Here is a 19,708-nt window from a genome sequence, read left to right as displayed (position 1 = left end):
GGGAACTGGGTGGGGAACATACCCTGAGCCCTGATGGGGACAGGGGAGGATGACAGGCCTGTCCCAGGTCCTGTCTCCCATAAGCAGATGGGGGTGTTGAGAGGGAAACGGCTGTGTGCTCAGGCCCTGGGTGCGGCAGAGGACAGAACCTGGCTGCCGTGGGCAGAGACTGGGAGGGGTCTGCAGTGTCCCCACCCCCTCAGGGCCTCAGACAACCCAGAGCAAGGCCAGGATGGCATCCAGCAGGAGCAGGGCCACTCACCTGGGCTCTTACTGAAGTTGTCACTACCTGGAACCCCCTCCTGTAGCCACCCTCTTCCCAGGGTGGCAGCCAATGGAGCCCCCATTCTGTCCTGCCCTGGACAGGGCCACAGCTACCTCTGGCCTTCAGGGCTGGGGATGCACCTATCCTCCTACTGGCTCCTGGTGCCTGCCTGACCCTCCCCCACCCATGCACCCCATCCCATGCCCTCCTACTGGCACTTGTCCCACCTGTGTTCAACTGTACCTCCTTGACTCAGCCTCCCTGTCTGTGCTGTATGTCCTTTCCTCCCTGTGTCCTCCCACCCCAGAACCTCTGGCATCTGCCACTGCTAAGGTGACCATCCCATAGGGCCCTTTGGTCCTCGGCAAATGTCACTTTCATGATCATTTCCCTCTGCTCCATTCACCATAATCTGGGGGCAGGAGGGGCGGGGAGCCTGTTACTTACAGGACTAGATCTCGTCGATGTCCCATGTCACCAGCCCCATCTCTGTATATGGGAGCTCCTGCCTCCTCCTGGGATGCATAGACGGGGCTCCCACCAGCTGGGTGTCTGCCCCGGCCTGTTGGCTTCCTCTCTCCTGGGGCCCTCAGTCTTCACAGAACTGTTCCTCCCCAAGAGCTGGCATGTTGTGTCTGGGGCAGGCCATCCCCTCATACCTGCTGTCCTGAGGACAAATCCACTGCTCAGCCTCCATGCAGGATGGAGGGGCACGGCCACAAGGCCCAGAGCCACTGCAGACCCAAGCGTAGCACTGTAAGGTCACCTCATGGTCTACATGGCCCGCTCCAGGACAAACACCAACTTACAGGAAGTGTCCACATTTCCCAACCACCATGCCGATACAGGCTCCTGGGGTTGGCGTTGATTGAACCCACAGAGCAGCCTGGGTATGTCTCGGAGCGCAGCAGCAGCAGGGATGCCCTGGGTCAGCATGGGGACAGGGGACACAGGAAGCTTGATGTTTGGTGATGCACAGCAAAAGCTTCATCTCAGACTTGGGTTGATACATGGTGGGGAACAAAGCAGGACTCCTTGTGCAGGGAGGAGCCCAAGAAGTCCTGACCTCAGGGTCTTGGGCCTGGCCCAATTTTATTTCTAGACACCAGGAAAACATGGCTCCGGCGGACATCTAGGTCATACATTTGTATCCACTCTCGGGTCCATGTATGAGCCTATTCATTACATGTTGGTGTGAGTCTCTGCAAGCCAGACATGGGGGTGCACACCTGTGAGTCTGGAACTCAGTAGGCTAAGGCAGGAGGCTCTCCAAAGGCCAATGTGGACCTCATAATAAGAACCTGTCTCAAGAAAGACTGAAAGAAAGGGGAGACAGAGAGAGAGAGAGAGAGAGAGAGAGAGAGAGAGAGAGAGAGAGAGAGAGAGAAGAAAAAAGGGACTGGGGGTGTGGCTCAGTGGTAGAACTCTTGTCTTGTGTGCACAAGGCTCTGGGTTTGATCCCCAGCACAACATACAAAAAGATTCTATGCAGTATGATCAAATATATGGTGAATATTTAAAATTTTAAAATTTATCATAATGAAAGACCCAGATGTGGTGAGACACACCTGTGATCCCAGCCTTAGGGAGGCTGGAGCAGGAAGATTCCAGGGAATTGGAGGCCCGCCTGGGCTACTGTGCATAGCAAGACTCTGTCTCCAAAAAAACAGTTGAAAATTTTTATTATAGTAAAAGACACATTACAAAAAAAGACACATTACCATGAATCCCCTCAAAATTCTCCCTTTCACACTACACATACCCATCCTGTTGTTCTTGCCAACAGCTCAAGGCCAATCTAGAATACAGAACAAGACTTTGCCTCAAAAAAACAAAACAAAACAAAAAAGCCAAGATCAAAATGTAAGGCCTGTAATCCAAGTGCTTGGGAGGCTGAAAACAGGATCACTACAAATTCGGTTTCTAAATTGAAAAAGATGGAAAGTCATGTAAAAAGAGACCCAATGTTTGCATTTCTTGGACTTGCAGAACATGCGACAGGATTCCTCGGACCATGTGGCTCTTCCACCCCTTCAGTGGCAGAGGCTTCCGCAGTGCTGGGTTTGGAACCTCACTTCGAGCACACTGTGCGCGCTCTGCCTGAGCTGCACTGGCCCAAGGGGATGTTCCAAATGCCAGCATGGGGTGCAGAACAGAACCTCATTCCTGAAGTACTGAAGTCACAGTAAAGGGGCTAGGGTCTTAGTTCAGTAGAACACTTGCCTAGCAAACTGGAAGCCCTGGGTTTGGTCCTCAGCACCAAAACCAAAAACTAAACTTCAACTGAAAGACAAAATAAATAAATAAATAAATAAATAAAATCTCAATAAAGCACTCTGGAGAGCCAGGCCCATGATCCCAGCACTCGAGGTTGAGGCGGGAGGGTTGCCATGAGTTTGCCACAGTGAGACCCTGTCTCACAAAACCAAAAGAGAGACTCATTAAGAAACTCACTCTATATAATTACTGGAGAAGTCAAAATGTACTTCTTGATGATTACAATAAGCAAATGTTGAGATAAAATTCATCCAACACAAAACCTACCCTTTTAACCACTTTACAGTGTGTAACTCTGAGGTTTGTGGCATTTGTAGGATATGGGCCAGCTGTCACCATGGTTCCTCTCATCTGTCCCTCCCTCTCCTCCCAACCCCGGCAAGGTCCACTCTGTTCACAGCCCAGCTGGGAGCTGCCCTGGAAGACTCCCACGGGTGCTGTCCCTCTGTGGGGCTTCTCTGTCCTCCCCACCCCCAGGCAGGAACAGGGAAGGTGCTGAGCCGCAGCCACTGGGTTGGTCACTACCTATTTAGACCTTCCTTGGATGTCATCCCTACAGAAAGATCTTCCTTGGTGAAGCCATGTGGCCACCCACCAGAGGCACTCTCTGTCACATGTCATTCTTAGCATTTATTTTACTGGGTTTTTTTTGTTGTTGTTGTTATTTTTTGAGACAGTATCTTGCTATGTAGTCCAGGCTGGCCTCCAACTTGCAGCAGTCCTCCTGCCTCAGCCTCCCAAGTGCTGGGATCACAGGTGTATGCCACTGCATGGCAAGGCTGCAGGAGTCAGGTGGCCCTAGCAGCAGCCTGCGTCCTACCTCCTGCGAGAGGAAAGTCCCTTGTCCTCCTTCCTAGCCCACACCCAGCCCCTCATCCTCCAGAAAGCCTCCTCCCTCCTCCTCCTGCTGTGGGATTCCCACCCTTGGGTCTCGGTCCCCCTGAGCCATGTTTAACTCCTCCCTGCAAGCCTGGTCCACTCTGTGTGGTCTTGAGTCCTGCGCCACCTGCTGGCCATCCAGAAGGTCCCCATCTCCTCCCAGCCTGAGGGCCTCCTCTCCACCTTCCCTTGGTCACCAGTCATCATCATTGTCGTGCTCCTCCTCCACCTCTAATTTTATTTTTTTCGAGACAGCATCACACAAAGTCACTCAATTAGCTGCCCAGGCAGGGCTGGAACCATGTATTCTCCTGCCTCAGCCTCCCCAAGTGGCAACCACAGTTTTAAAGGATGCTTCCCATTTCCCTCCCTCCCAGGGTCTTGAATATTTTTGCATCTATGTCCATGAGAAGCACTGATCTGAAGATAAGTGAGAATGCTTTATTCCCCTGACATAAGGAATAAGAGGAGAATGCTACAATAGTCACATCTTGAAGATGCCATTCTGACTAAACTATTGCACATTTTTGCAAAATTAAATCAACATAGAGGTACTGAGGTATTGAAAGGATGGGGTGTGGATATACATGTCAGATGCCAGGTGGCCATGGCAGTACGGATGGGGACATGTGAGGACAGCACGCATCGGAGCTGGATGCCCAGCACTTCCTTGGGGGTGGGGAGCCCCGGCAAGGGCACGCCCGGACACCCCAGGCACTGGGTCTGGACCCCAGATCTTGGTGCATCTCTCTAGGGGACTACCACTTGGGACTCCAGGGCAGAGGTGCATCTGCCACCCCTGGCTCAGAGCAGGGGCAATGAAGCTGAGTCTCCTCGGGCCCAGCGAGTCCCACCCCATCCTTAGCCATCATTCCACCCAGAGGTGGGTCCCACGTAGTGACTCTGGGCCTCCAGGTACCCTACTGACACCAGTGAGGCCACCCATAGGCAAAGCGGGCTTTGGCAAAGCCTAGCCAGGTGCAGATTCACTGGCCCCGACACCCGCAGTGTGGCCCTGGACAAATTGCTGATCTTCTCTGAACCTGCCTTTCTTAGCCCTGGGAAAAGAAGTCACACTGACCCATGGAGCTTATTGCAGGACTAGGCAAGCAGCAGCAGGACTTTTGGGGGTGCTGTGTTGGAGGCTACTGATGGAAAGTGCAGGGCCCAAAGACCTCTTGCCCTCAATATCAGGGTTGTAGATGCAGTGAGGCCAGCTCCTGGGTTCTGGACTCTATGACAAACTAGGGCTTTGCTTTGCTGCCGTGATGAGGACTGAGTCCAGGGTCTTTGCACTGCACCCTTTTAAAACTTTTTATTTTGAGACAAGCTGGGCTACAAATTGTTATCTTTCTGCCTCAGCCTCCCAGAACTGGGAATACCAGTATGCGTATGCCCCAGCAGTTGGGCACAAAAAATTTTTGGCAGTTTTAAGACAAACTTGACTTTTCCAGAACTGACTAATCTGGAAAATATCACCACCAGTAGCAGCAGGGTCACTTCTTGGTATGTGGCCATGTGGTGCCTGTGTGTCCAGCCACATTCCTGTCATCTCTTAGGTGCACCTCTGACCTGAGTGCTAAGTGTATAGGGGCCCTCAGCACAGTGCAGAGCCCCCAGCTGTGGCTTTTGGGGTCCGACTCGGACACATTTCACTGACATTAACCTCCTGCCTCTCCTAGAACGCAGGGCCCCCAGCCAAGGTCCCAGGACACAGCCTCTGGGAAGGTAAGTGCAGCCACGGAGTGCCTGGCACCGCAGGGCAGGGCAGAAGCAGGGCCCAGCTGGGTTGGGGTTTAAGCTCCCACCGGGGTAACCGCAGGTAGCCAGGGCACAGGAGAGCCAGGGTGGGTGCTGGCCTTGGGTGTGCCGAGGGCTGCAGTACAGGTGGCTTCTCTGGTCACACAGTGCAGGGAGGGCTTGGCAGGACCAAGAACCGCCTGCAGTCGCAGCTCCTCAGGGGCAGGTGGCGAGGCTGGGACGGCACGCTGGGTGCAGGGCAATGACAGCAGGACTCTGACAATGTTGGGACAGGTGTGTGGCTAGCCCTGAACCCCAACATGCCAATGATGAAGGATAAGATGAAATACCAAACAACATCAAACAACCCAACTAAAATGTGGAAGCCAGGCATGGTAGCACGTGCCTGCGACCCCACACTGGGAGGCTGAGGCAGGAAGATTACAAGTTTGAGCCCAATCTGGGCAATTTAGCAAGCCCCTGTCTCAGAATACAAAACATAAACAGGGCTGGGGATGTAGCTCAGTGCAAAGGACCTGGGCTCAATCCCCCACCACCCCCGCTCCTAAAAACAGGAAAAAAAGAAAGGTAGACTTGAATAGATTTTTGTCAAAAAATACGTAAATGGGGCTGGGAGTGTAGCTCAGTGGATAGCACACTTGCCTAGCATACCTGAAGGCCCTGAGCTTAATCCCCAGCACCACACACACACACATACGTACATATACAAGTAGTCGACAAACATATGAAAACAAGCTCAACTTCACTAACCACCACAGAAATGCAGGTCAAAACCCCATGCGATACCACCTCATACCAGCTGAAAATGACCAGCCCTGAAAGGGTGCAGGGAAGCAGAGCACCACGCCCAGTTGGTGGGGACGGGGACGTGCACTGCCAGGCACGGGAGAAGCAGCATGGCGCTTCCTCAGAACACTGAAGGTGGAATTCTCCTACAATCCCCAAAGTTCTGGGTCTATGTCCAAAAGAATGGAAAGGGGAATTCTGGTATTTGCGCACCTGTGTTCATAGCAGCATTGTTCACAATAAGCCACAAGGCGGAGGCAAGTGGGTAAATGAAGTGTGACACACTCACTTCACAGCACGTTATGCAGCCTTCCATGGGAAGCAACGTCTGACCCATGGAACCACGTGGGTGATACCTCAGTAGACCAAGTGGGGCTGGAGAGATGGCTCAGTGGTCTAAAGCACCTACTTGAAACAAGCTTGGCAAAGCACAGGGACCACGGTTCGATCCCCCAGCGCCACATGCCAGCCAGCCCCGCCCCCTGGTGGGCTGAGTTGGCCACACACACACACAATAAATAAATGTAATAAATAAAAATAAATAATTAAAAAAAAAAAAAAAAAGTAGACCAAGTGAAGGTAATCACAGGACAAATACTCCAAGACCCCATATGTGGGGTCCTTAGTGTAGGCAGAAATTCTGGGGGTGTCCAAATATAGGGGCACACACCTGTGATCCCAACCCTTGGAAGGCTGAGGCAGGAGTACCCACTCCTGCATACTTGAGGCCAGCCTGGGCTACATAGTGAGTTCAAGGCCAACCTGAACTACATAGGAAGAGCCTGTCTCAACAAAAAATAATAAAAATACTAAAATGCTCAATGGTAGTCCTGGCTTTTCCCCTGGTTTTCAGTGTGGTCCTGCACAGCGCCCCACGTCAGGCCCTATCGCTAACATTAGATCCTACCTGGTTCCCATCTGGCTCTTGAAGGGTAAACCTGTCACCAAGCTTCCCTGGGCTGAGTGCTTTACCTGAGGGCCTTTAACTTCCCTGAGCTGAGCACCTTCCCTGCGCCAGCAGCACTTGGCCTTCATTTTGTTGTTTTGTTTGGTAAAGGGATTGAACTAAGGACCTTGCGCTTGCCAGGTGGGCACTTGCACCACTGAGCCATCTCCCCTGCCGTTCTGTGATTTATTGAGCAATGATTTTCTAGTCTCAGGCCTCCCTCCTCTGAAACTAAGTCCACATGCTGTTATGAGGTAGTGCTACCTGCAGCAAAGATCCTCTCCCCCAGGGTTCTCCCTGTTTCAGGAGACTTCAGTAATACTAATCGCTGGAGATGCTTGCAGACCCAGCCTCCAGAGCTGTTAGCATGTGACATCACCATAACTACCTGGGGTATGGTATGGTGGCCATGCCTGTGTTCCCAGCACTTGGAGGCTGAGGCAGGAGAGTAGCAATTGCAGTATCCCCTCGTGGCCTTTGCCTTATCAAGTCAGCACTACATCCGCTCCTAGAAGCCACCTCTTCAGGGACGCACTGATGGCACAACACTCATGATTTTGCTCCAATGACACACTAGTTCCTGAAAGACTGTGGTCTTAGAAGGGGCACAGACTGTGGTCAACACCTTCACTGATTGCATTCCCATGCTGGCAAGCCTGGATCAGCTTTTTCAACAACCTTCAAAATCTATTTGGTTTCTTGCAAGGGCCTCAATATACAGTGCAGACCATTTTGAAATTCTCTTGCCTCAGCCTCCAGAGTGCTGTGGTCACAGGTGTGTGTTTTGGCTATTTTTCTTAATTGCATTTAAAGATCACTTAAAATTCCTTCCTTAGCAATCAAGGTGCATGTGAGCTCCAAGGCCCACTGTACAATCAGCGTAGAGCCTAACACACTGGTCAGGACCACCCAGGACAGCCTGTGCGCATGCGTGTGTGGAATCAAACCCAAGACCTTCGGCATGCCAGGCAATTGCTCTCCTCCTGAGCCACTTTTTTTTTTTTGCTGTCCTCCTGAGCTAACCCCCATGTTTTTAGTAAATCCAAATCCTCAGCTTGTTTCTATGATTTACTTTCATACTGTAATCTACAAAGCTCATATGACTAACATCCTTTACCTAGTAATTTCCCAAAAACCTGCCCTGAGCTACATCTCCAGCTCCCCTTATTTTCTGAGGGAAAACAGTAAGTCAAGGCTAGGCTTAAAACCTTGTCACCTTCCTACCTCAACATCCCAGAATGTTGTGATTACAGGCTTACACCACAGCACCCAGGTCATTCTACATCCCAAACCCTTTCTTGTTACTGACCTTTCTGGATGTGCTCCTGTGAACTGACTTATCTTACTTTCCGCAGTGTACACTGCCTTGCACAAATGCACCAAGCGGACTGCCAGCCTCCAGGCCTGCACTTCCTCCCTCTGCCGACAGGTGGTGCTGCCCTGCTCACTACCAAGCAAAGAAACAGGCAGGCACCCGCGAGTAACATAAAATAGAAACTAACTTTTATTTCTCTGGAAGAAGCAGATATTGATAGCTGGGGCAGCAGCTTTGGCGACAGAGGCTGGTGGGAAACAGAACGGCACAGAGGAAGAGTTGGGTGCAGACAGGAAGCACTGGTGTCCGCCTAGGGCAGCTGGCCCTTGGTCTCCTTCCAACCATGGGGCCTTGGGCCCTGGTCCCTGCCAGAAAAGTCTGGCACCTCTTCTCCGCTTCCTGAACCACCCTGGCTATCTCCAGGCACAAGATCCTCTAAGATGGGCAGAGCCTCGCAATAGGTCTACAGTCCACAGTGGGCAGAAACTGAATCCTGCCCGACCCCTGGGGCCTGCAGGGCTCCCAGCCCAATGACGGCCTCTCTGTGTAGGCATGTATCTCCCACCGGTCACACTGGCTTCCAGTCTGGTCCCCTGGGCAGGGCCTGGCCCAGGCTCAGATGTCCCAGCCAGTTCACAGGGCCCTTCCCACATTCTGGTGGGGACACTGGGAACCAAACCCAAGTGAGCAGGTCAGCACTGGGTGAAAGAGGGGCAGGGTGGGCGCCAGCCTCACTCTGGCACTGAAAACAGCAAGGCAGGTCCTCCGGCCTGGGCAGGTAGCTTCCTCAGCCTGGCTCGTTCACAGCTCACGTTACTCCTTCAGGGCAGACCCGCACTCTCCAGATGCTCAGCGCCTGGGGGGGAAGAGTCCAGGCCCATCACACAGGCTGGCTGGTATCGGGACGGGCTGAACACCTGCAGCTCAAGGTATAATTCTGGAGTTTATCACGCCGAGATGGGCTGTCCGGGGTGAGACAACAGCACTGCTGTCAGCACCCAAGGACTGAGGGATGAGAAAGCCTTAGACTTTCCTGATGTAAATGAGGAAGAAAGTCAGGAGACAGCACCTCCCACTGACCAGCTGGTATGGGTAGCAGCGCCCTCCCTCATCCGGCTTCCTCCATGTCCAGCTGGACACACAGACAAGCACAACGGGGCTCCCTGGCCATTGGCCTCAAGTCTACCCAGCAAGCCAGGCCCCTCAGTCCATAGCACTGGCTTCTAGGACAGAGCTGGTGTCACCTGTGCCCCTACTCTGTCAGAGATTTCAAGTCTGTATTTATATTCACTCCACACTACTTATATAAATTCCAGTGCTCAGGAGGCTGAGGCAGGAGGATCACTGTGAGTCTGAGGCCAGCCTGGGCCACAAAGTTAGTTCAAGGCTAGGCTGAACTGCACAGTTAAAACCCTGTCTTAAATAGACAAAAGCAAATAAATGTCTTAAAGAGCCATCAACTACATCTACGTACATATGTATGCATGTACACTCATTATGTACACACATATGTATGAATGCATGTTTTGAAACAGGGTCTTGATATGTTGCCCAGGCTAGTCTCAAAATCCTGGGTTCAAGCAGTCCTCTGTGAGTGCCGAGACATTAATAACATTTTAAACACGACTTTAAACAGCAACATGGAAAGAAACATCTGAGTAAACCCCTGGGTCTGACCCAAAGGGGCTACTGTGGAGGTGCAGGAAGCTGCCCCCACTAGCCGGACTTCCTAGCTCTCAGGAGGAGCTGCTCCCAGCTCATGACTCCTGCCCCATCCCTACCTGTCCCAGGCGCCAGCAGCAGGACAGGCACTCACTTGTGGTAGGCAGGGCCACAGGAGCCCAGTAGGTGGCAGCCAGCCTGCTCCAGGTCCCAGTCAAACATCTCCAGCACTTTGTGACACTCTGTTCTTGGCCGCAGCCCCAGCCCAAAGAGCTGTTCCACCTGGAGGCGGAGAACAGCTCTGTGGGATCCAAGGCAAAGGAGCACTTGCTGGGCGGGGCAGTCAGTGCAGGCAAGGGCAGTGGCAATCTCAGGGCCCTGGTGCCAGGGCAGCGGGCAGCAGTGGTACCTTCAGATACTGGGCAGCCCTCTGCACGCTCCAGCTGTGGCTCTGTAGGGCAGCCTGGCACTCCTCTGTGGTTACTCCATGTACCATGGCCTGTAGCTGGACACAGTTCCCATGAGCGCTGTGCCAGCACTGGGCCCCCAGCCCTGCCTGCCCCCCAGCCAGCTCCACTCACCATCTGGACCTTGTCTGCAGGCCGCGATGTCTCCAAACCATCCCCCAAGTGGCCCCTCTGCAAGGCAGGTGGCCGGATGACAGGGTTGCTGTTGTTGGTGGAGAAGTTGGCTTTGGGGTCAGAGGCAGTCTGGGGCATGGGTCGCACAGTGGCAGTGGGGGCCGCGGGGATTGGGGTGCTAGGCGGTGGCAACAGGGGGGTCATAGGCTGCTGGGCAGGCTCTTCAGGACTAGGCACCTCCTGAAGGAAGCGCTGATAGCGCTCCAGGTAGGGCGGGCGCTCAGGCAGCAGGTAGTAATGGGTACTGCTGACCTTCCGGCCATCACGCACAATGGGCAAGATGCAGGGCCCTGCCCGGGGGCCAGGAGCCTGGATCACCTGAGGGGTGGCATACTTGGGGTCGGAGGCAAAGCTCTGGGTGGTAGGCATAGTCTTCCCAGGGGAGCTTGAGAGTCGGGGAGGCAGTGGGGAACTGCTGGGTGGTACCAGTGGGCTGGGCGTCCTTGAGCCTTGTGGGGACAGGGGCTCTCGGGGAGGTACCCGAGGAGGGGATGCAGGTCCAGGCCACCGGCCTAGCTCCTCCTCTCCCAATGGAGCTGGAGATAGCTCAACACGTGGGCGTGTGGGCCGAGGGGGTATGGGCACACGGGGTGGCACCTGGGGTCTGTCGTCGGCCCTGGGGCCAGGTGAGGGGGCCGTTGGGCCTGTGGGGACCTGCAGCTGCCGCATGCATTCCTGCTGCAGTGCCTGGAAGATCTGGGCCGTCTGTGCTGAGCTAGGCGGCGGGCCTGCGCCCTGGGTGGGCAGGAATAGGTTGTCCTCCAGTGCTGGGGGCTGCCTTACGGGCTCGGGCACAAAGGCATAGTTGGTCTCACCCTGGTGGGGCCCGGGCGCCAGCGTGGTGCCCACCAATGTGCTGTTAATGGAGCAGACCTCAAAGTCCTCCTCATCCTGGGCCACGTCATCATAGGCAGGTGGTGGAGGCAGTGGACGGGCATCCCAGTCCACCACCGGCGTGGGGTGCAAGGGCCGCGGCAGGGCCCGTGTGGGGCTCTGGGGAGGAGTCTTGTCCAGCAGGGAATAGGCGTCCATGGCCAGCTGTGCCAGGGAAGGAGCACAGGGCCGAGGGGCTGGGACCACAGGGTCCTCACCAAAGTCAATGAGGGTAACTTCGCTGCCCCCACGGCCTGCCTTGGTGCCTGGAACCCGGGCTGAGGGCTTCGATAGCCACAGCCCCCGGGGCAGGCCTGGCTTCCGAAGACCCAGCCTCTTGAAGTCACCAGCCAGGGTGTCTGGATCCTCACTCACAGGGTCATAAGTAGGCTCTGGATGGAAAGGGAGACCCCAACAGAGATCACATCAGGTAGAGCAGAGGCCACGGGAAGGTAGGGCACGGGGAAGAGAGCCAAGTAGCCCACAGGCCTCACTGCCAGTTCTCCATCAGCCACTCCTTGGCTGCCAAGCACCCAGCACACCTCACCCCATTCAGACAGCCATGACCAGCGGGGAACACGTCCACCTCAGCCCTCTGGGGTGCCTCCCCTGGCATCCTCTATAGCAGAGCCAACAACACCCACCCTGCTGCTCTCTGATATCCCCTCAGGACTAGAGACCCCAAGTCTGCACCGGTGGTAGCCTTTCCTCTCCCCACCTCCACATAGCACACCATAAGTACAGGCATGGGCAGTAGGAACCCCTGGGAAGATGGTGCTTCAGAGCAAAGCCCCCACTTCCAAGGGAGAAAGCAGGCAGGACCCAGCACAGCAAGACAAGGGGGTTCCCCCAAGCCCAGGCTCCAAGTCCCAGGGGAGGTACGCAAGGCCAGGCCCAGCTGGGCCAGTAGCAAAAGCTCACAGCAGCTACCACCTCCCCAGCTCGTGTACCTTTCGGGAAGAGAGGAGAGGATAGAGGACAGAGGGGGCAGGGGCGTCCTGAGCGGCCCCACTTACTCCGAGTGAAGATGGCAGGCTGAGGAGGGCGAGGTGGAGGCTCCCCTGCAAGAAAGGCCATGCGGACAGGAACAGGGACAGGACAGGGATGGGGAGAGGCAGCAAGCCAGACCGGACAGGAAAGGAGACAGAGCCGGAGGGAATGGAGGACAGGGAGGGAGACAGAGCCAGAGAGAGGACAGAGTGTTAGGGAGGGAGACGTGGCAGAATGCAAACAAGGACAGCAGGGTGGGACAGCAGAGGAGGAGACAGCAGGACGGGGACAGAGGAGAGGATAAGAGAGTCAGGCAGAGGCAGAGCTAGTTGCGGGGGGACAGCACAGTGAACAAGACAAGCAATGTGTAGCTCTAGCATGAATGAGAGGTGATAAGTGGCAGGAGGGGATAGCTGTGTCTCCAATGACAGGCGCGGGCACAGGAGATGGAGGAGGCCCTGGATGAAGCAAACTGCGAACTGCGGGGGCTTTGGCTCAGGAGAGGAGAGAACCGGATTAGAGCAGGGGGAGGAAGGAAGCCGAGGTGGGCGGGGCCACAGCAGAAGCAGCAAGGATGCCCACCTCAGCGGATACAGCTGCCTCACCTCGCCCCCCACACCCAACCAGAGTCCAGAACACAACCATCCCCCAAGCAGAGCAGCAGGCACAGGGCAGCCTGGGAACGCCAAGGAGCAGCACTTACTTTTCACCCTTCCCAGGTGCTGCGTGGGCCGGGAGGTGCTCAGCTCCACGTTCAGTAGGTCAGGGGGGTCCATGGGATTCCCCAAGTATAGTCTGCAGAGAGAGCAAGGCCAGCGCTGGTGGCTCCAATGACAAGCTGGGCACCCATCATAGATGTCAGACAGAATGAAAGGCCAGCACATCCAGGGGACACTGTGCCTGAGCCCCTGCATTTTAGAGCCCAGCAGCAGACCTGGGCTGGGGCTCCAGGCTCCAACTCCCATTCTGCCCAACCCATCCACCCATAGATCTAAGCCAGGGTGTGAGACAGGGCGGGGACGAGCCCTAGCCCAAGGGTCACACTTACTATCCCATGCCCCACAGCTGCGGCAGAAGGGCAGAGGAAGAGGACCCCATGGGCCAGACCTCGACAGCCTACCCTCTGGCACCAGCAGCTGGCGCACCCCTCCCCACTCTGCCTCATGTCCTGGCCCAGTACATGGCTTTTGGGCAAGTGAAGGCCAGAATGACAATGAGCACAGGGTGTGAGGAGAGTACAGGTGGCATTCCTGACTGGTCTGGCACCCCTCTGCACCAGAGGAGCAGTGACAGTGGAGAGCAGACAAGGTGGGCAGACACATGCCTCCCATGCATGGGGAAGTAGCCTGCAGGAGAAGGCATCAGGGTAGAAGCTGTGACCTTCTGCATGTGTGGCCCTGGGCCCTGACTATCTTCTACAGAGGCTGTGTGGGGAATACAGAGCTCCTGGGTGGGCTGCACTGGGGGCCCTCAGCCCTCACTCTGTCCACACAGCAAGCCCTGCCCAGGCATGCCCTGCAGCTGGCACCCAGGGAGAAAGGAGGGGACAGTGGCCTGACCCCAGGCCCAGCTGGGTGGATGCTTGCCCAGCATTGGCCAGATTGGGCCACAGAGCCTGTGTGAATACTGAGGGGTGGCAATGATGCCTTTCCCAAGAAACATGGGAAGCTACTTCTCAGGTCCCTTCTGTAGCTGGGAGCAGAGGTCCCCGTGCTCTGCACTGCTTCACTGTGGCAGAACTGGGGTCAGAGGCTTCCAAGGAGGGTCCCCACTCCACCCCCGGAAAGGCACAGCAGCCTTGAGAAAGGGGGAGAAGCACCTCTGGAGGCATCCCTCATTAGCTCTGCTCTGAGCAGCATGCAGTCTGCCTCATGGGGGGCCCAAGCCCCTCTGTTAGGGTGCGCACTGTACAGAAGGTATCAGCCTAGCACCGGTCAGCAGAGCAGTTTCCAACTGAGGTCCACAAAGTGGGGAGGCCCAGCAGGGAGCGTGGGGTCTGGGCCAGGTACTCACTCATCGATACGGTCAGGGAAGCCCCAGCAGTGGCGGGGGTCGCTGTCCCCATGCCCCGTGTGGATGAAGCTGTTTTGCAGGGGCTGGCTGATGTCCTGCGCCGAAAGCCCAGCCACGGAGGTCACCACGTTTCGAGGGAAGGGCCCCACACACAGCGTCCGCGTGTTCTGCCCCCGCCACCAGTAGTTCTCAGCCCTGCCCGCAGACATGATGTGGTGGGTGCCAGGCCAGAGACCCTGCTCCCCCGAAGCTCTCTGCCAGCCAACCTGGCCTCCTTGGCAAGAGCCAGCTCCATAATGCAGCTGGTCGCCCACCTGCCAGCAGCACCCAGTCTGCCACCCCAATGCAGGCTGGCAGTTTGCCCGTAGCCTTCCCTGTGCCCCCTCAGTGAGCTCAGGCAGACTGTCTGGGCTTACAGAGTAGATGGTTACAGCAAATGACAGACCTCAGCCACCTCACCAGGACAGCTGGCCCCAGGAGGGCCTGGACTCCAAGCTAGACTGCGCGGCCTTCCCAAAGCTCCACTCTCCAGCCTCCTCCCCAGCAAGGCCCAGCCCAACCTTCCCAGCCTCATGTCCACACTCCAGCCCATTTCAGGGGTCCTAGGAGCTGCAGGTCCCCAGGGAGCTCCAGTTACAATCTGCCTCAGGGTGGCAACCACACCTTCTTCCTCCCTGCTCCCCACCTCCATTGTCTTGCAGGGGCCCAAACGGGGGTGGGCGCACTGTGGGCCCTCAGCCCTGGTTCTGACCACAGACCAAGCCTTGTGGACACAGCCCTACCCAGGCAGGGTCGGAAGCACAGGGTCTCCCAGCCACACAGACTGCCCCACACCTAAGGCTGAGGTCCCCCACTCCACTGCTAGAAGTACACACAGGACAGCAGTGTGCGCAGAGTCTGGGCTACAGCACAGGGGTGAGTATCATGCTGCTGGGAAATGTGTGCCACCAAGATGCCTGCTCTATCAGCCCCTTCCTTCACCCACCCCAAAGCCACAGGCACACAGATGACTCCCGAGATGCAATGGGATCATGAGGGCAGGGGAGACAGGGAAGGGAGGTCTGGGCACCTGGGACCCTGCCTGGGACACCTGACCTCCCACAGCTGCCCATCCCCAAGAATGAGGACACAACAGTCCTTCTAGAGATGACAGGCAGTGGCACGGGAGAAGTGCCAAGCCTCCTGTACATGTTGACATCCTGCAACTACACCCTGCATCCAGGATATGGAGGGAAGGCCCAGAAAGTAGCAGGGCTGCTCCCAGGCAGAGAAAGGCTCCCCACCACATACAGGGGTGCCAAGAGAGCCAAGGGGGAGCACACAAGCCCTGAAGGACCCCAGTACTCCCCAGGACCCATTGTACCCACTCTCTACATCTCCTCAAAGACATCCAAGAAGAAGGGCTGTGTGCAAGGCCAGGTCTGGCAGCTCAGCCCTCTCCCCTCCTTTGACCAGCACAGCCCAACTCCTCACCGATGCCTCCTCCTTACAGAAGAGACAACAAGACAGTGACTTTGGAGAGTGACTGGAGCCTCTAAGCCCCTGGCCCCTATTGCAGGCACATCCCAGACCAAAATTCAGAAGCTCAGGGCCTCAGGGCCTCATGGGCTCCCAGCCCCAGCTAGTGGAGAGCTCCTATCCAGGCACCACGGAAACACTCAAAGTTGTAGCTCACTGCCCACACGGGCTCTGCGGGCCCAGCAGGCCAAAGTGCAGCAGCCATGGTGCCCACTCCTCACCAGCCAGCCTCACACACCCTCTCTTCCTGCAAGATCTCTAAGCAATGCTCAGGGACTGAAGCAGAGGCCCATGGGGCCCTTGGGGAGTAAGAGGCCCCAGTCCCCCCAGCCCAGTCTTCACACTTCTTGCAGGCCTCCTGGGGGCCACTGCAGACATTTCTCAGCTGGAATCAGTCTTGTCCTTCCCTCAAAGGAAAACGCAGCCCCTTAGTGCCCTCACCTACACAGGAAACAGAGACTGCAGCCCAAGCCAAGGCCAAAGCCCTGCAATGAAGGTCAAATCCTCTAGCCTCTTCACCTCTTTTGTAAAGACAGTATATGCAGAGGGGCCACCAGCCAATTCCCCTTCCAAACAAGACCTCTGGGAAACTGGGCATCCAGAGGGCCTCACATCTACACATGGCCTCCTGGCTGAGCTCTGCCTGTTGCCCAGCATGCCAACAAGCACAGAGCCCTGAGGGAAGTCTGAGACAGGCACAGGCAATCTCCAGGCTCGAGGTAAAACACCCGAAGAGCTGGAAGGACGGGGAGCTGGAGACTCAAGAGAGTGACTCTGGAGAAAGCCAGAACACACCGCACACGTGGAGACGGTTCACCAGTCAAAGCCCTGCCACCACCAACACCCAGGCTCACTCTGTCTTCACCGGCTGTTGCGGCCTCCTGCCCCTCACCTCCTACCTCCTGAGCAGCTCTGGGGACCCAGGACAGGCTAGTGACCTTGGAGTAGGAAGCTATGAGCTAAACCAAGGGCGGCAGCACCCACAGGCAGAACCAACAGCTGAGCAAATGAGGGCCAGGGCCAGAAGGCAGGACAAGGTGGGCTGTGACAGCCTGCAGGGAGCCACTCTTCCACCCCTCCCATAGCCTGCTCTCAGGGACCAGGACACCAGCTCCATACACTCACTCTTGAAACACAGGAAGCCCGGAGTCACCCAAGAAACACTGCTCCAGTGGGGGAAAAGGCAGGGTCAGGCAGCTCCCAGACGCCCTTCCTCTTCCCGCTTCTAGGCTGCTCCCAGGGTGCCATGCCTACCAGGCTTTCCTGACCTCTCCTCCAAACCCACACACTGTCATTCTGTAACTTTCTTCTTCTACACCACATATGCTACAGCAATATCTACCCCTGCCACCACTGGAATGCCACTCCCAGTGCTCTGGTCCTGTCCTGGAACTGAGGGGGAAGGCCACAGTGGGTACAGCTGTCCAGGCCGATGTAGGATTTACCCAATAACCTGCAGGCCCCCAAGCCCCAGAGCAGGCAGTAAGGCTCTGTGAGAGCTGTGAGACCTTACCCTCACCTAGTTATGAGTCAGAGGAACTCCCTCTCCACTCTTCTTCCAGATTCTCCTGCTCATCGCCCCCACCTACCCCATGGGAGGCACGAGGGTCCAAAGGTAGCTCATGTCACCTAACCCCACATCCTCAGCCATCCTGGAACTCAGGTGACAGAAGACAGATTCTCTAGGACTACTGGAACTGTGAACTCAAGGTCAGCTAAGACCCACCAGCAGAGCCGGAGAAGCCCGGGCAAAGGGCTAGGGAAGCTTGGAGGGGCAAGTTAAGCAGCAAGTCTGGGGCCCACCCCACACTCGAGAGCCTGCCCCCCTCCTATCACCAACAGCCTGTGTGCTGCCACTTGACCCCAGGAGAGGGCGGCGATCTCCATTCCCATGCCTCCAGCCTTTGTGCATCACACAGCCCTACAGAAGAACTGCCCTACCTTCCCTCGATGACGGTAATGACATCATTCATCTGGATGTGCAGCTTGTCGGGCTCCTCAAAGTCCTGCAGGGCCCGCATGTCAGTGGGCTGGGCCTGGAGACAGAGACCAGTGACCATCTGTCCTGGACTAACATCAGGAGGCCCCTGGCCGAGACACCCTGTGCAGCCCACCCCTCACCTCCAGCAGGAAGTCCCGCAGGGCCACAAACGTGGGTCTGTCCTCAGGCTTGTGGGCCCAGCACTGCACCATGACATTGTAGATGTCCTGCGGGCAGTCCTCGGGCCGCGGCAGGCGCTCTCCCTCCTTGTCAATCTTGTGCAGGATCTTGGAGGACAGCAGCAAGCTCAGCTGGCTCTCCACCTCCCACATGTCCTCCGTCCCATCCCAGCCCACAAGGGTCACTGCTGGCTGCCACCCTATCCTCCAAAGGACAGACCTGTCCCACTCCACAGCCTCAGACCCAGCTTCCAGGCCAAGGTAACAGCACACGAGGGCCCAAGGCAGGGAGAGAGTGCCCTGAGCCTGCCCTCCCGTGGCCCACTGGGTGACCTTTCTCTGCTCATTCATCTAGGGGGAGTGCAGACATGGGGTGTAGGTGGTGAGGGGTCCCTCAGATGACAGCCAAGAACAGAATCGTCCCCACCTACCCCATGGGAGGCACAACCCATCTCACCTGGCTGCCATTGAGGCCGATCCAGGGCTCCTGGCCATAGGTGAACATCTCCCACAATGTGACCCCAAACATCCAGGTGTCGCTGGCGTGGGAGAAGGTGCGGGTCTTCAGGCTCTCAGGGGCACACCTGGCAGAGGCAGGAGTCAGCCCCCACAAACATGACACTGTCACCAGACAAGCTTTTTCTGCTGCCTGGATACAGGACCCAAGAAGGGGCAGGGCATCCTAACCAAATGGCCCGCACCCTGGAGAATACCCTGTGCCCAGGACTCCTGTCACATGCAGCTGGGGTTGGGGGTCCTGGTCAGAAAGTTGAGGGTGGCCAGAAGGTTGAGGGGAGGGACAAGGTCTCAGGATGTTTTCTGTCTGGTAGGAGGACAACTTCCAGCTCTGGGCCAGATCCTGGGATCTGGGTCACTTCAGCAGGAAGGTGTGGGCAGCAAATCCAGATAGGGGCCTGGGGAAAAACCCAAATGTGTGAAAATGTCACACAGGCTTTACCCAAGCATACCCACACTTGCTCTAGGTCCTCTCCTGGGAGAGTTTACAGAAGAGGTTCCCCAGGGTGGGCCGAGGTGCTGCAACAGAAACATGCACCCCGGAAAGAATCAAAAGAAGCCCTATAGAGGGCTGGCCAGATAGCTCAGCGGATTAAAGCACCTGCTTAGGAAGATGCAGGGACTGGGGTTTGATCCCCAGTGTGCCATGCCAGGCCCCGCCCCCAGGGCACACTGAGACAGCAATTAAGACTGAGCATGATGGCTCGCAACTGTAATCCCAGCACTTGAGAGGCTGAAAACAGCAAGATCATTACAAGTCCAAACTGTGTAGTGAGACCCTGTACTAAATACGAGAAAAAACCAAACAAACAAACAAAAAAACGCTGTGGTAATGAGTTCAAGACTAGGCTCAAGTACATAGGAAGATGCTGTCAAAAAACTAAAAATAAATAAGTAAGAGAGACATGCGGGACCCTTGTGTGCCTCAAAAGGGACAGGACTCAGGGACTTTCACGTAAGACCCCTAAGCTTCATTTTCCCATCTATGAAATGGAAACAATAACCTGCACATTCCATACTGACTGACTGACTCTCTCTCTCTCTCTCTCTCTCTCTCTCTCTCTCTCTCTCTCTCTCTCTTTCTCTCTCTCTCTCTCTCTATATAT

The 19,708-nt window shown here is 56.0% G+C and overlaps 1 protein-coding gene across 13 annotated transcripts in view; it reads right to left on the bottom strand.

The window, feature by feature from the left end:
- Positions 1–8,395: 8,395 nt before the first annotated feature.
- The window catches only part of Tnk2 (tyrosine kinase non receptor 2), a 37,037-nt gene continuing 25,724 nt past the window's right edge, over positions 8,396–19,708 (bottom strand). For 5 of the 13 annotated variants that reach the window (XM_023704733.1, XM_023704734.1, XM_023704727.1 and 2 more), the window contains exons 7-16: positions 18,544–18,670; positions 18,048–18,194; positions 17,868–17,962; positions 14,409–14,603; positions 13,099–13,190; positions 12,356–12,466; positions 10,473–11,797; positions 10,301–10,396; positions 10,046–10,173; positions 8,396–9,085 (exon numbers count right to left, since the gene is read on the bottom strand). In XM_023704733.1, the coding sequence (XP_023560501.1) occupies positions 9,079–9,085; positions 10,046–10,173; positions 10,301–10,396; positions 10,473–11,797; positions 12,356–12,466; positions 13,099–13,190; positions 14,409–14,603; positions 17,868–17,962; positions 18,048–18,194; positions 18,544–18,670 (2,323 nt within the window). In that variant the 3' untranslated portion in view covers positions 8,396–9,078. Of the gene's footprint in view, positions 9,086–10,041; positions 10,174–10,300; positions 10,397–10,472; positions 11,798–12,355; positions 12,467–13,098; positions 13,191–14,408; positions 14,604–17,867; positions 17,963–18,047; positions 18,195–18,543; positions 18,671–19,708 lie in introns of those variants that run through there. The other 8 variants (XM_023704729.1, XM_023704731.1, XM_023704735.1 and 5 more) reach the window with 8 other exon arrangements.

The sequence above is a fragment of the Octodon degus genome, unplaced genomic scaffold (genome assembly GCF_000260255.1).
Source record: "Octodon degus isolate 3935 unplaced genomic scaffold, OctDeg1.0 scaffold00203, whole genome shotgun sequence".
Classification (NCBI taxonomy): domain Eukaryota; kingdom Metazoa; phylum Chordata; class Mammalia; order Rodentia; family Octodontidae; genus Octodon; species Octodon degus.
This window is presented reverse-complemented; position numbering and strand designations above follow the sequence as displayed.